The 14,165-nt window shown below is 38.4% G+C and overlaps 1 protein-coding gene and 1 long non-coding RNA gene across 3 annotated transcripts; both read left to right on the forward strand.

Annotated features, from left to right (window-relative positions):
- Positions 1–65: 65 nt before the first annotated feature.
- Positions 66–13,814, forward strand: LOC124117734 (3'-5' ssDNA/RNA exonuclease TatD-like). 2 transcript variants are annotated; one of them, XM_046479722.2, is made up of 7 exons: positions 66–441; positions 2,385–2,550; positions 3,479–3,729; positions 8,247–8,345; positions 9,532–9,683; positions 10,457–10,640; positions 13,093–13,814. In XM_046479722.2, exons 1-7 carry the CDS (start codon positions 321–323, stop codon positions 13,629–13,631), a joined length of 1,512 nt encoding a protein of 503 aa, XP_046335678.2. In that variant the 5' UTR covers positions 66–320; the 3' UTR covers positions 13,632–13,814. The 2 variants fall into 2 exon arrangements, with proteins under 2 accessions (XP_046335678.2, XP_046335679.2); XM_046479723.2 differs by lacking the exon at positions 2,385–2,550.
- On the forward strand, positions 10,647–11,967 carry LOC125378642. Its single transcript, XR_007220446.1, has 3 exons — positions 10,647–11,624; positions 11,748–11,788; positions 11,912–11,967. It is a non-coding gene; the product is annotated as an uncharacterized LOC125378642 (long non-coding RNA).
- Positions 13,815–14,165: the final 351 nt, after the last annotated feature.

The following is a 14,165-nucleotide window of genomic DNA, read 5'->3' on the forward strand; positions in this document are numbered from 1 at the left end:
AAAAATAAGAATTTTACATCACAAGAAGCGCCGTACATGTGACGTATTATTAGAGTTACCTGCCCTTGGTTTCTCTAAACAAATATTTCTCACCTGGATACTGTTTGCGACTTTGGTTTTTGAAGTGTTGAGTGACGTGACACGTTATAAAGATTGTACGGAATTGCACATTTTGAAGAGAGGTGTTATCGTGAATAGGAAGATTTCATTGTTGTTGTTTTTTTACGGATAATTTACTCAGGTAACTGTCGTCTCGATCAAGAATGCGGAAGTGAAATGTGACTGACAGTCAAGACTTGTCACTCCAGCATCACTGGCTGATGACAAAGTACACGACTGTCCTCAGCAATTTGTTTCATCTCATAATGACGGATACCATGAGTGATGGACTGACGTCCTCAACAGCAGACGCTTTCAGCTCTCATCAGAAGTTTTTTATCAGTAAGTTATCCAAGTTTGTAATGGCCTTACAGATTTAGCAATGTCATCATGCCTGTCTATAAACATTCTCCTCTGATAATAACGAAAGTGAGGCATCTGTTATAGCAAGTTATTCACGTAAATTAATTTTCTTTGCATTATGGTCTGCCTACCTGGTCTAGTAGTAGAGCGTCCGCCCTGAGAGCGGAATGTCCGGGGTTTCGATCCCCGGCCGCGTCATACCAAAAGATGTTAAAAGATGGTACTTGTTGTTACCCTGTCTGGTGCTCGGCATTAAGGGGCTAAAACAAGGACTGCTCGGCTCGGAGTCAGTATACTGTGTCAGCACTATAAATCGGCATCAGTCCGGACTAGTACAAGCAGCCACGCACAAACGTGCATGCACGTCACTATATAAGTGCAATAATCTTGGACACAATGTTAAACCCAATTTCACCTCACCTTTTTGCATTATGGGGGTCAGGGGTGGCCCAGTTGTCTGAGGCGCCGCGGTTTGCTGTACAGAGTTGTGTCCCTTGGGCACGCTGGAAACCTATGATTTTGGGTTCGAATCCCAGTTCGCCCGATTATGTTTCTTGGTTTGTCAGCACCATACCCGTGCACGTGGGTTTCACCGAAGTGGTAAACGTCCGAGACCTGCATCACTTCAGGCTTCCCTCCCACATTAAGCTGACACGCCGCAATATAACTGGAATACTGTTAAAATCAGCGTTAAACCCAACACACTCACTCACTCTTTGCTTTATGGTCAAATGTGAAGGGCTCTATACAATAACATTACAAAATTCTTTTTGTCATTGTATCACCTATGTATCAAATACCTGACACCTGTACCATGTGTACCGAAGGGTAGGTAAATAGGAAGCAGGAGAGGGAGCAGCCCCACAGATGATGTCCTCACCTTCTCAGCATTCTGACGGGGTTGATTTCTTTGGTCATGGGGCATGGGTGGCCCAGCAGTCTAAGGCGCCGTGATTCGCTGTGCAGAGTTGTGTCCCTTGTGCACGCCAGAAACCTATGATTGTGGGTTCGAATCCTGGTTTGCCCCGATTATGTTTCTAGGTTTGTCAGCACCATACCCGTGCTCGTGGGTTTCACCGAAGTGGTAAATGTCTGAGACCTGCATCACTTCGGGCTTTTCTCCCACATTAAGCTGACACGCTGCGATATAACTGTAATACTGTTAAGAGCAGCGTTATACCAAACTCACTCACTCACTCACTCTTTGGTCATGTGGACAGGTGTCCTTCCTTGGTTTTACAAGGTCTGGTTTGAATCCCATCACAGACTCAGAAGCTGCATATGAACAATGAATCATTGTGATTACACATGATATATTACTTTAGCAGAGCTATGGATAAGCAGCGTATTTGCGTAAAATACCCCCCCAAAATATTCAAAACCCAATTACTTTCAATTAACTTGCGTACAGAAACACATGCATTAAATGAAAAACTCAAATGTATGAAAACAGCACGCGTAAATACCCAATGAAGCTTTTTTCAGTATGGTACAAAGGAGCTAATTTCCGTAACACAAATACGAGCTAATTTACTTTCCGAGTCAAGCCTATTTATTAAGAACAGTTAATTATTTTGTAAAATCTTAAAATGTTCACTAATTTGGGGAAAAACCCAATAGAGTGATGAATATATGAGTGAAAAAATATTGGTTACCCAATGAAAAATGTAATAACCCAATTAAAATAGAAACCCTAGAGTAAAAACTCAATTGCTCAAAAAGTTATCTGGAGCTCTGCTTTAGTGATTAATCCTTGTATGATGACTGTGTGATGACTGTATGATATGATTAATCCTTGTATGATGACTGCTTGGGACTGTATGATATGATTAATCCTTGTATGATGACTGCTTGGGACTGTATGATATGATTAATCCTTGTATGATGACTGTTGGGGACTGTGTATGTTCTTCTGACCACAGTGAATGTTGACAAGTCAGTGAGCGCCCAGTACCTGAAGGGCTGCATGTGTCTGGACCCCAGCCTTCAGGTGCACATACATGTGGACAGGCAGGGCAGGTCCATGGAGTGTGCAGAGGTGCTGGTGCCCAAGACCCTCATAAAAGAGGTGTTACAGATGGATGGCATGTAAGGGGATGTCACAGCACTTCCCACTAAGGGTTATTCTCTTTTTTGCCATTAATTTACATATTACACTGATTCTTACATAATGTAAAGTAGGGGTGAAATCTGAAAAAGTATTTTTTTGTATTTACCGTATTCGACGTAATAAGTGCCCCGCTCTAATAAGCGCCCACGGTGATATTTGTTCATATGTTGGCTAGTGAACAATCCCAATAAGCACCCCTTCCGATTGATCAATGTACACAAGACTTATTTAATTGTGTATGATACCCACTCGTGTGTTATATGCACCCTAAATTATGGGCAATAAAATTCTGGAAAATATATCTGTCGTGTATAATACACACAGACTTTTCGTTTGTATCATTACAGGCTGTCAGCATAAACCACGAAATTTACGATCTTTGAACTCTGTTTTTTTTCACCAAAATTTTATTCTAATAAGAGCCCCCTGTTTCTAATTTCGAGAGCGCCATGGGCGCTTATTACGTCGAATGCGGTATTCTTCTGAATGTTCAACACGAAATATGTATATAATTGTTTGAACTGCAACACTGAAGGCAAGCAGAACTATAACTGTTTACATGGCAACATATTCAGATATTCTGGACAGTACTTTTACTTCAGTTTTTCCCATCTACTTGTGTAAACCAAGAAACAAGAAGGGTTCTCTTTAAGGCTACATGCTCAACAAAGTGTTGACAGTCTGACACTGTAATCTGAGACTTTCAACACTCCCTCACCAAAAAATTCTCCAGTAATTTAAAAATTATTTATTTAATATTTAACCAAGATGTTTTTGTTATGTTTCATTTGTCATATTTTATTTGCTTATAACAAACTGTTTAGGGCTTGTGATAAGCTGATGACGGATGTGATTTCACATAAGCATGAATGGCTGCTAGAACTATCTTATCTCAAAATTCTTCAGGCTTCTGAAAGGAAAGATGTTATCAGTCAAGAAGCCAGAGACGATGCACAAAGCTATCTTGTCAAGATGGAAAAAGAATGAGGAAGGGGTCATGTTTTGTGGCTCCCAGTATTCCGAGTCTGTGGAGAGAATGGCAAAGGCGGAGATGAAGTTGCTGTATCACATGACTGATGCTGGTGCTTATCTCACAGATCAGAATTTCACAGCAAAGAAAGATGTCGATGAGGTCATCAACAGAGCTTTCCTATCTGGTATGTAGGTTAAATAACACGAACACTCTAATATGTTGAATAACATGGACACTCTTATATGTTAAATGACATGAACACTCTTATATGTTGAATGACATGTACACACTTATATGTTGAATAACATGGACACTCTCATACGTTAAATAACATGGACACTCTTATATGTTAAATAACATGGACACTCTTATATGTTAAATGACATGAACACTCTTATATGTTAAATAACATGGACACTCTTATATGTTAAATGACATGAACACTCTTATATGTTAAATAACATGAACACTCTTATATGTTAAATAACATGGACACTCTTATATGTTAAATGACATGAACACTCTTATATGTTAAATGACATGGACACTCTTATATGTTAAATGACATGAACACTCTTATATGTTGAATAACATGTACACACTTATATGTTGAATAACATGGACACTCTTATATGTTAAATAACATGTACACACTTATATGTTAAATAACATGGACACTCTTATATGTTAAATAACATGGACACTCTTATATGTTCAATCACATGGACTCTCTTATATGTAAAATAACATGGACTCTCTTATATGTTAAATAACATGAACACTCTTATATGTTAAATAACATGGACACTCTTATACGTTAAATAACATGTACATACTTATATGTTAAATGACATGTACACACTTATATGTTAAATAACATGAACACTCTTATATGTTAAATAACATGGACACTCTTATATGTTAAATAACATGAACACTCTTATATTTTAAATAACATGGACACTCTTATATGTTAAATAACATGAACACTCTTATATTTTAAATAACATGGACACTCTTATATGTTAAATAACATGAACACTCTTATATGTTGAATGACATGTACACACTTATATGTTAAATAACATGGACACTCTTATATGTTAAATAACATGGACACTCTTATATGTTAAATAACATGAACACTCTTATATGTTAAATAACATGAACACTCTTATACGTTAAATAACATGGACACTCTTATATGTTAAATGACATGAACACTCTTATATGTTAAATAACATGAACACACTTATATGTTAAATAACATGGACACTCTTATATGTTAAATGACATGAACACTCTTATATGTTAAATAACATGAACACTCTTATATGTTAAATAACATGGACACTCTTATATGTTAAATAACATGGACACTCTTATATGTTAAATGACATGAACACTCTTATATGTTAAATGACATGAACACTCTCATATGTTAAATGACATGTACACACTTATATGTTAAATAACATGAACACTCTTATATGTTAAATAACATGGACACTCTTATATGTTAAATAACATGGACACTCTTATATGTTAAATGACATGAACACTCTTATATGTTAAATAACATGGACACTCTTATATGTTGAATAACATGAACAATCTCATACGTTTAATAACATGGACACTCTTATATGTTGAATAACATGAACACTCTTATATGTTAAATAACATGAACACTCTTATATGTTAAATAACATGAACACTCTTATACGTTAAATAACATGGACACTCTTATATGTTAAATGACATGAACACTCTTATATGTTAAATGACATGTACACACTTATATGTTAAATAACATGAACACTCTTATATGTTAAATAACATGGACACTCTTATATGTTGAATAACATGAACACTCTTATATGTTAAATAACATGTACATACTTATATGTTAAATAACATGAACACTCTTATATGTTAAATAACATGAACACTCTTATATGTTAAATAACATGAACACTCTTATATTTTAAATAACATGGACACTCTTATATGTTAAATAACATGAACACTCTTATATGTTGAATGACATGTACACACTTATATGTTAAATAACATGGACACTCTTATATGTTAAATAACATGGACACTCTTATATGTTAAATAACATGAACACTCTTATATGTTAAATAACATGAACACTCTTATACGTTAAATAACATGGACACTCTTATATGTTAAATGACATGAACACTCTTATATGTTAAATAACATGAACACACTTATATGTTAAATAACATGGACACTCTTATATGTTAAATGACATGAACACTCTTATATGTTAAATAACATGAACACTCTTATATGTTAAATAACATGGACACTCTTATATGTTAAATAACATGGACACTCTTATATGTTAAATGACATGAACACTCTTATATGTTAAATGACATGAACACTCTTATATGTTAAATGACATGTACACACTTATATGTTAAATAACATGAACACTCTTATATGTTAAATAACATGGACACTCTTATATGTTAAATAACATGGACACTCTTATATGTTAAATGACATGAACACTCTTATATGTTAAATAACATGGACACTCTTATATGTTGAATAACATGAACAATCTCATACGTTTAATAACATGGACACTCTTATATGTTGAATAACATGAACACTCTTATATGTTAAATAACATGTACACTCTTATATGTTAAATGACATGTACACTCTTATATGTTAAATAACATGGATACTCTTATATGTTGAATAACATGGACACTCTCATACGTTAAATAACATGGACACTCTTATATGTTGAATAACATGAACACTCTTATATGTTGAATAACATGGACACTCTTATATGTTAAATAACATGAACACTCTTATATGTTAAATGACATGGACACTCTTATATGTTGAATAACATGAACACTCTTATATGTTAAATAAGATGTACACACTTATATGTTAAATAACATGGACACTCTTATATGTTAAATGACATGGACACTCTTATATGTTGAATAACATGAACACTCTTATATGTTAAATAAGATGTACACACTTATATGTTAAATAACATGGACACTCTTATATGTTCAATAACATGAACACTCTTATATGTTAAATGACATGGACACTCTTATATGTTGAATAACATGAACACTCTTATATGTTAAATAAGATGTACACACTTATATGTTAAATAACATGGACACTCTTATATGTTAAATGACATGAACACTCTTATATGTTAAATAACATGTACATACTTATATGTTAAATAACATGTACACACTTATATGTTGAATAACATGGACACTCTTATACGTTAAATAACATGGACACTCTTATATGTTGAATAACATGGATACTCTTAAATGTTAAATAACATGGACACTCTCATACATTGAATAACATGGACACTCTTATACGTTAAATAACATGGACACTCTTATATGTTGAATAACATGGATACTCTTATATGTTAAATAACATGGACACTCTCATACATTGAATAACATGAACACACTTATATGTTAAATAACATGTACACACTTATATGTTGAATAACATGAACACACTTATACGTTAAATAACATGGACACTCTTATACGTTAAATAACATGGACACTCTTATATGTTAAATAACATGGACACTCTTATATGTTGAATGACATGAACACTCTTATATGTTAAATAACATGTACACACTTATATGTTAAATAACATGGACACTCTGATATGTAAAATAACATGAACACTCTTATATGTTGAATGACATGTACACACTTATATGTTGAATAACATGGACACTCTCATACGTTAAATAACATATGTTATGATATGTTAAATAACATGAACACTCTTATGTGTTAAATAACATCGACACTCTATCATGTTAAATAATATCAATGCTTTACATTTATCATTTATCTTGTTACTATGGTAACAACATAATCAGAAATCGAAATATTTCAGATTTTGGTATAATGAATACAATGTTTAATGAAAAAAAGCATGTTGTACTGATGGTTAATCATAAGGCAACAGTTGTTTGTATTTTTGATGGGTGAGGGAAGTTTTGCTCACCAATTACCATTGGTAGGTTAACAAAGTTAACTTTGATGTTTGATTTTTGTGGTTTTATTATTTGTCTACTCTATCAAAGATTGTCACTTGTTTGTCTACTCCATCAAAGATTGTCACTTGTTTGTCTACTCCATCAAAGATTGTCACTTGTTTGTCTACTCCATCAAAGATTGTCGCTTGTTTGTCTACTCCATCAAAGATTGTCACTTGTTTGTCTACTCCATCAAAGATTGTCGCTTGTTTGTCTACTCCATCAAAGATTGTCACTTGTTTGTCTACTCCATCAAAGATTGTCACTTGTTTGTCTACTCCATCAAAGATTGTCGCTTGTTTGTCTACTCCATCAAAGATTGTCACTTGTTTGTCTACTCCATCAAAGATTGTCGCTTGTTTGTCTACTCCATCAAAGATTGTCGCTTGTTTGTCTACTCCATCAAAGATTGTCACTTGTTTGTCTACTCCATCAAAGATTGTCGCTTGTTTGTCTACTCCATCAAAGATTGTCACTTGTTTGTCTTCTCCATCAAAGATTGTCACTTGTTTGTCTTCTCCATCAAAGATAGTTACATGTCTACTCAATCCTACTCTCTTGTGTGCTGTGTTGACCAGATGGACATTGTGTTCCAGGGGTAGAGAAGATCGTGGTGAAGGCGCTGACAGTGAGACAGGCGATGAAGGCCCAGGCACTGGCCGACGCCTACCCTGGGATCATCTACTTCACAGCAGGTGAGTGTCGGCATATTTTCTGCAGTTAGGGCCACACTGCATTCACCTATAAGGCCCTGAAAAGGAATATTCTAATAATATCATCATTGCCGCATGAAAGGAACAGGAAACAATTTAAAAAATTGAAAAAAGGAAATTAAAATATCACTTTAATAGGTTGGTTTACAGAGTTTATTTCTCAAACCATTTGATTGATAGTCAAAATAAAGTTTGGGCCCGTGATTTGATGTTTGCTCTTTGACCATGCTCTTAAATATACTCAAAATGAAGTTTTGTCTCTGTAAACATCTTCTCCTATCAAATTGCCAGTCAGAAGCTGAGTGAGTGAGTTGGATGTTTGGCCACTTTTAGCAATATTCCAGCAATATCACGGTGGGAGACACCAGAAATGGGCTTCACACATTGTACCTATGTCAGGAATCGAACTCAGGCCTTCAGGGTGACGGGTGAACGCTTTAGCCACTAGGCTACCCCACTGCCCCGACAGAAGCTTAACTTCGGCATGTATCTTTAGTCTCTTGATGACATCATGTTTTGTTAAATCCATTGAATCCATTATTAGTTTCCAGTTCTCAGGATTTCTGCAGAAAATGTTTGGGTATCAATGCTGATGGCAACTGTCTTTGTTGACATGAATTTCTATGTGAGCTATACTGCTGGAGCACCATTTTGAAAATTGTACTTTAAAAATTTGAATTGAGTGAGTGAGTGAGTATGGTTTTACGCCGCTTTTAGCAATATTCTAGCAATATCACGGCGGGGGACACCAGAAAGGGGCTTCACACATTGTACCCATGTCGGGAATCGAACCCGGGTCTTCGGCGTGACGAGCGAACGCTTTAACCACTAGGCTACCCGACCATCCCTACTGTTATGGGGAAATGTTTTTTGATATAACTGTGTGAAAGGGAGACCCATATTTTTTACCTTCCTTTCAGAAACTGATAAAAATCACCCAAATTATCAGATTTTTCAATTGATCACAGTTCCTTTTGTGATTTTATATACATGAAAACATTTACACAAAACATGATATAATTCAGAAAATCGGATTAAAAGAAATCTATAGACATTTTGGGTTTGAAAAAAGGATTGTATCAAATGAATAGTGTAACTCACTTGTAACACAAGGGAGAGATTTTTGGGGATGGTTTAATTCTAATGTCTGAAATCACATGTTTACAAGGCGTCCATCCAATGAAAGAGATTACCTGGAAGGGGGAGACAACTCTACAGGGACTGCGTGGCCTTCTAGCACACCCTGGGTGTGTTGCCCTGGGTGAAATCGGGCTGGACAAGGATGAGACAGTCACACAGCGAGACATGTTCTCATCACAGGTGAGACACTCGGGATAAGTGATGAGGATAGAGTGTGATGTTGACAGGGGATGTTATGTTGTGTGATGGTGATGTGTGTCATGTTGCAGGTGATGTTGGCATGTGACATGGATATGCCCCTGGTGTAGTGTGTCATGGATATGCCCCTGGTGTTGTGTGTCATGGATATGCCCCTGGTGTTGTGTGTCATGGAAATGCCCCTGGTGTTTTGTGTGACATGGATATGCCCCTGGTTTTGTGTGACATGGATATGCCCCTGGTGTTGTGTGTCATGGATATGCCCCTGGTGTTGTGTGACATGGATATGCCCCTGGTGTTGTGTGACATGGATATGCCCCTGGTGTTGTGTGTCATGGATATGCCCCTTGTGTTGTGTGACATGGATATGCCCCTGGTGTTGTGTGACATGGATATGCCCCTGGTGTTGTGTGACATGGATATGCCCCTGGTGTTGTGTGTCATGGATATGCCCCTTGTGTTGTGTGTCATGGATAAGCCCCTGGTGTTGTGTGTGATCGTTACACCCCTGGTTTTGTGTGACATGGATATGCCCCTGGTGTTGTGTCATCGTGATGTTGTGTGTCATGTTGGCAAGTGAAGTTGGCATGTGAAATGGATATGCCCCTGGTGTTGTGTGTGATGGATATGCCCCACGTGTTGTGTGACATGGATATGCCCCTGGTGTTGTGTGTCATGGATATGCCCCTAGTTTTGTGTGACATGGATATGCCCCTGGTGTTGTGTCATGGTGATGTTGTGTGTCATGTTGGCAGGTGAAGTTGGCATGTGAAATGGATATGCCCCTGGTGTTGTGTGATGGGGGTAAGTCAGAGACAATACACACCATCCTCACAGAGTTCAAGGACCAACTGCCGCCAGTTTGTGTTAAAGGAGACCGCCTCACATCCTCAGCACTGCAGACATTCCACAACATGGGGTGCTACATCTCCTTGACAGGTATCATTGTCTTGATGACAGGTGATATATCTCGTTAGCAGGTACCATTGTCTTGATGACAGGTGATATATCTCATTAGCAGGTACCATTGTCTTGATGACAGGTGATATATCTCATTAGCAGGTACCACTTCCTTGATGACAGGTGATATATCTCATTAGCAGGTACCACTTCCTTGATGACAGGTAACACATCTCATTAGCAGGTACCACTTCCTTGATGACAGGTGATATATCTCATTAGCAGGTACCACTTCCTTGATGACAGGTGATATATCTCATTAGCAGGTACCACTTCCTTGATGACAGGTGATATATCTCATTAGCAGGTACCACTTCCTTGATGACAGGTGATATATCTCATTAGCAGGTACCACTTCCTTGATGACAGGTGATATATCTCATTAGCAGGTACCACTTCCTTGATGACAGGTGATATATCTCATTAGCAGGTACCACTTCCTTGATGACAGGTAACACATCTCGTTAACAGGTAGCACTGTCTTGGTGACAGGTGATATATCTCATTAGCAGGTACCACTTCCTTGATGACAGGTAACACATCTCGTTAACAGGTACCACTTCCTTGATGACAGGTAACACATCTCTTTAACAGGTAGCACTGTCTTGATGACAGGTGATATATCTCATTAGCAGGTACCACTTCCTTGATGACAGGTGATATATCTCATTAGCAGGTACCACTTCCTTGATGACAGGTAACACATCTCGTTAACAGGTAGCACTGTCTTGATGACAGGTGATATATCTCATTAGCAGGTACCACTTCCTTGATGACAGGTGATATATCTCATTAGCAGGTACCACTTCCTTGATGACAGGTAACACATCTCGTTAACAGGTAGCACTGTCTTGATGACAGGTGATATATCTCATTAACAGGTACGACTGTCTTGATGAAATGGTAACGCATCTTGTAACAGGTACTACTGTCTTGATGACAGGTAACACATCTCGTTAACAGGTAGCACTGTCTTGATGACAGGTGATATATCTCATTAGCAGGTACCACTTCCTTGATGACAGGTGATATATCTCATTAGCAGGTACCACTTCCTTGATGACAGGTAACACATCTTGTTAACAGGTAGCACTGTCTTGATGACAGGTGATATATCTCATTAACAGGTACGACTGTCTTGATGAAATGGTAACGCATCTTGTAACAGGTACTACTGTCTTGATGACAGGTAACACATCTCGTTAACAGGTAGCACTGTCTTGATGACAGGTGATATATCTCATTAACAGGTACCACTGTCTTAATGAAATGGGGGGGCACGGGTGGCCAAGTCGTCTAAGGCGCCACGATTCGCTGTGCAGAGTTGCGTCCCTTTGGGCACGCCAGAAACCTATGATTGTGGGTTCGAATCCCGGTTCGCCCCGATTATGTTTCTAGGTTTGTCAGCACCATACCCATGCTCGTGGGTTTCACCGAAGTGGTAAACGACTGAGACCTGCATCACTTCGGGCTTTCCTCCCACATTAAGCTGACACGCCGTGATGTAACTGGAATACTGTTAAAAGCGGCGTTAAACCCAACTCACTCACTCACTCACTGAATGAAATGGTAACGCATCTTGTAACAGGTACTACTGTCTTGATGACAGGTAACACATCTCGTTAACAGGTAGCACTGTCTTGATGACAGGTGATATATCTCGTTAACAGGTACCACTGTCTTAATGAAATGGTAATGCATCTTGTAACAGGTACTACTGTCTTGATGACAGGTAACACATCTCGTTAACAGGTAGCACTTCCTTGATGACAGGTGAGATGATAGGGCTCCCACCCTGCCTCTTAGTGACCCCTAGGTGTGTTTCTACCCTGTGTTCTGTTCACACACGAGTGAGTGAGTGAGTGAGTGAGTGAGTGAGTAGAAGTTTACAGCAATATACAAACACCTGGTCAATACATATTACTGTTAACTGTACTGAAGGTCATCACGGTCGGCAGCATGAGCTACGCCACCATCTTCACAAGTATTGTCAATGATCTGTCACGGAGTGCAATGATGCAATAGGTGATACTTATCAGGATGCACAATAAACCAGGTCAGCGAGCCTGTCCACCCGATCCCGTAACTTGCTTTTTATGACAAGCATTGTCGTCTTTTACGGCAAGCATGGGTTGCTGTAGACCTATTCTACCCCAGATCGTCACAGATCTGCACAAGAATAACTGTTTATTTTTTGTTTACTGTTCATCACACAAAGTAACAAGGAAGCCAAAATAATCCCAACAGCTACAGAAGGCCTTTTCAGCTCACATTTATCCCAATTTTGATAGAATTATTCCATCGTTCATCTACTTCATATACTGAAGTGATTACCATGGCAATTGTATTTAAAATGTTATTCCGTTTTTCTACACACCAAATTCATGTATTAATGTCTAATTTTGAAATTCGAATATTTTTTTTATTCAAGGATATGCCTGGATGACCCCTTATAAGGCAGGTCCAAGAGATTGGCTGAGCAGCGTGTCACATGACGTAGACAACACACGACTACTTCTGGCCAGTGACTCTCCGGGAAAGTTCCCCAACTTCCTCAGCAAGTTCACTGCTGCAACGAGATCTTACCATGCAGCACTCTACAAAGTTGATTGTTTGAACATGACAGAGGCCTGCCAACAGCTGACAGTGAAGTACTGTTCCAAGCGGAACGAGCCATTCAGCGTGCACAGCATCCTGGAGTTGGCATCCGGTGGAGTTCAACGAACTCCGCAACAACTTGCAGCCATTGTTAGAAAAAATGCAAATAGATTTTACAGTTTTGCTGAAAAGTCTGAAAGGAAGTGGTCAGAATGTTCCAAACAGGAGGCGACCTCGGAGGTTGTTGACCTCCAGACAGACAAGAGGAGGAACTACGTGTCGCCGGGCCTCTCCCTCACCCTCGCTCTCCTCCTGGTTGTCATCTTGTTAACCTTCCAGCATGTTTGGAAACTTGATTCTATGAGTGAGTGAGTCGGTGGAGTTTGAAGCTGCTGTGTACAGGATTTCATTCATATCTTATCTTACAGCTTCGTGTGGGGGCACGGGTGGCCCAGTAGTCTAAGCCGCGCGATTCGCTGTGCAGAGTTGCGTCCCTTGGGCACGCCAGAAACCTATGATTGTGGGTTCAAATCCTGGTTTGCCCCGATTATGTTTCTAGGTTTGTCAGCACCATACCGGTGCTCGTGGGTTTCACCGAAGTGGTAAACGTCTGAGACCTGCATCACTTCGGGCTTTCCTCCCACATTAAGCTGACACCCGTGTGATATAACTGGAATACTGTTAAAAGCGGTGCTAAACCCAACTCACTCACTCTTGTGACAGGGACGTCTCAGGTGCAATATCATTAAAATCAGATCTTAGTTCTCACTATCGCTAAACAAAGATCTGAGGACATCCAATTACTGTCACGTCAGAACGACCTTTCATCCGACCAATCAAGGCGTCGCTTACCAGACAGTCGGAATGTGATTTCTAATCATGAAACCTCGAAAACTTTAACATTGC

The sequence above is a fragment of the Haliotis rufescens genome, unplaced genomic scaffold (genome assembly GCF_023055435.1).
Source record: "Haliotis rufescens isolate VD_foot unplaced genomic scaffold, xgHalRufe1.0.p SCAF_13, whole genome shotgun sequence".
Classification (NCBI taxonomy): Eukaryota; Metazoa; Mollusca; class Gastropoda; order Lepetellida; family Haliotidae; genus Haliotis; species Haliotis rufescens.

What these genes read in the sequence shown, in the direction of transcription:
- LOC124117734 (XM_046479722.2), top strand. Translation starts at nt 321, where the DNA reads ATGACAAAGTACACGACTGTCCTCAGCAATTTGTTTCATCTCATAATG. An exon ending in CAACAGAGCTTTCCTATCTG is followed by an intron (nt 3,730 to 8,246) that starts GTATGTAGGTTA and finishes ATTGTGTTCCAG; the next exon opens with GGGTAGAGAAGATCGTGGTG. An exon ending in GAGACATGTTCTCATCACAG is followed by an intron (nt 9,684 to 10,456) that starts GTGAGACACTCG and finishes TCATGTTGGCAG; the next exon opens with GTGAAGTTGGCATGTGAAAT.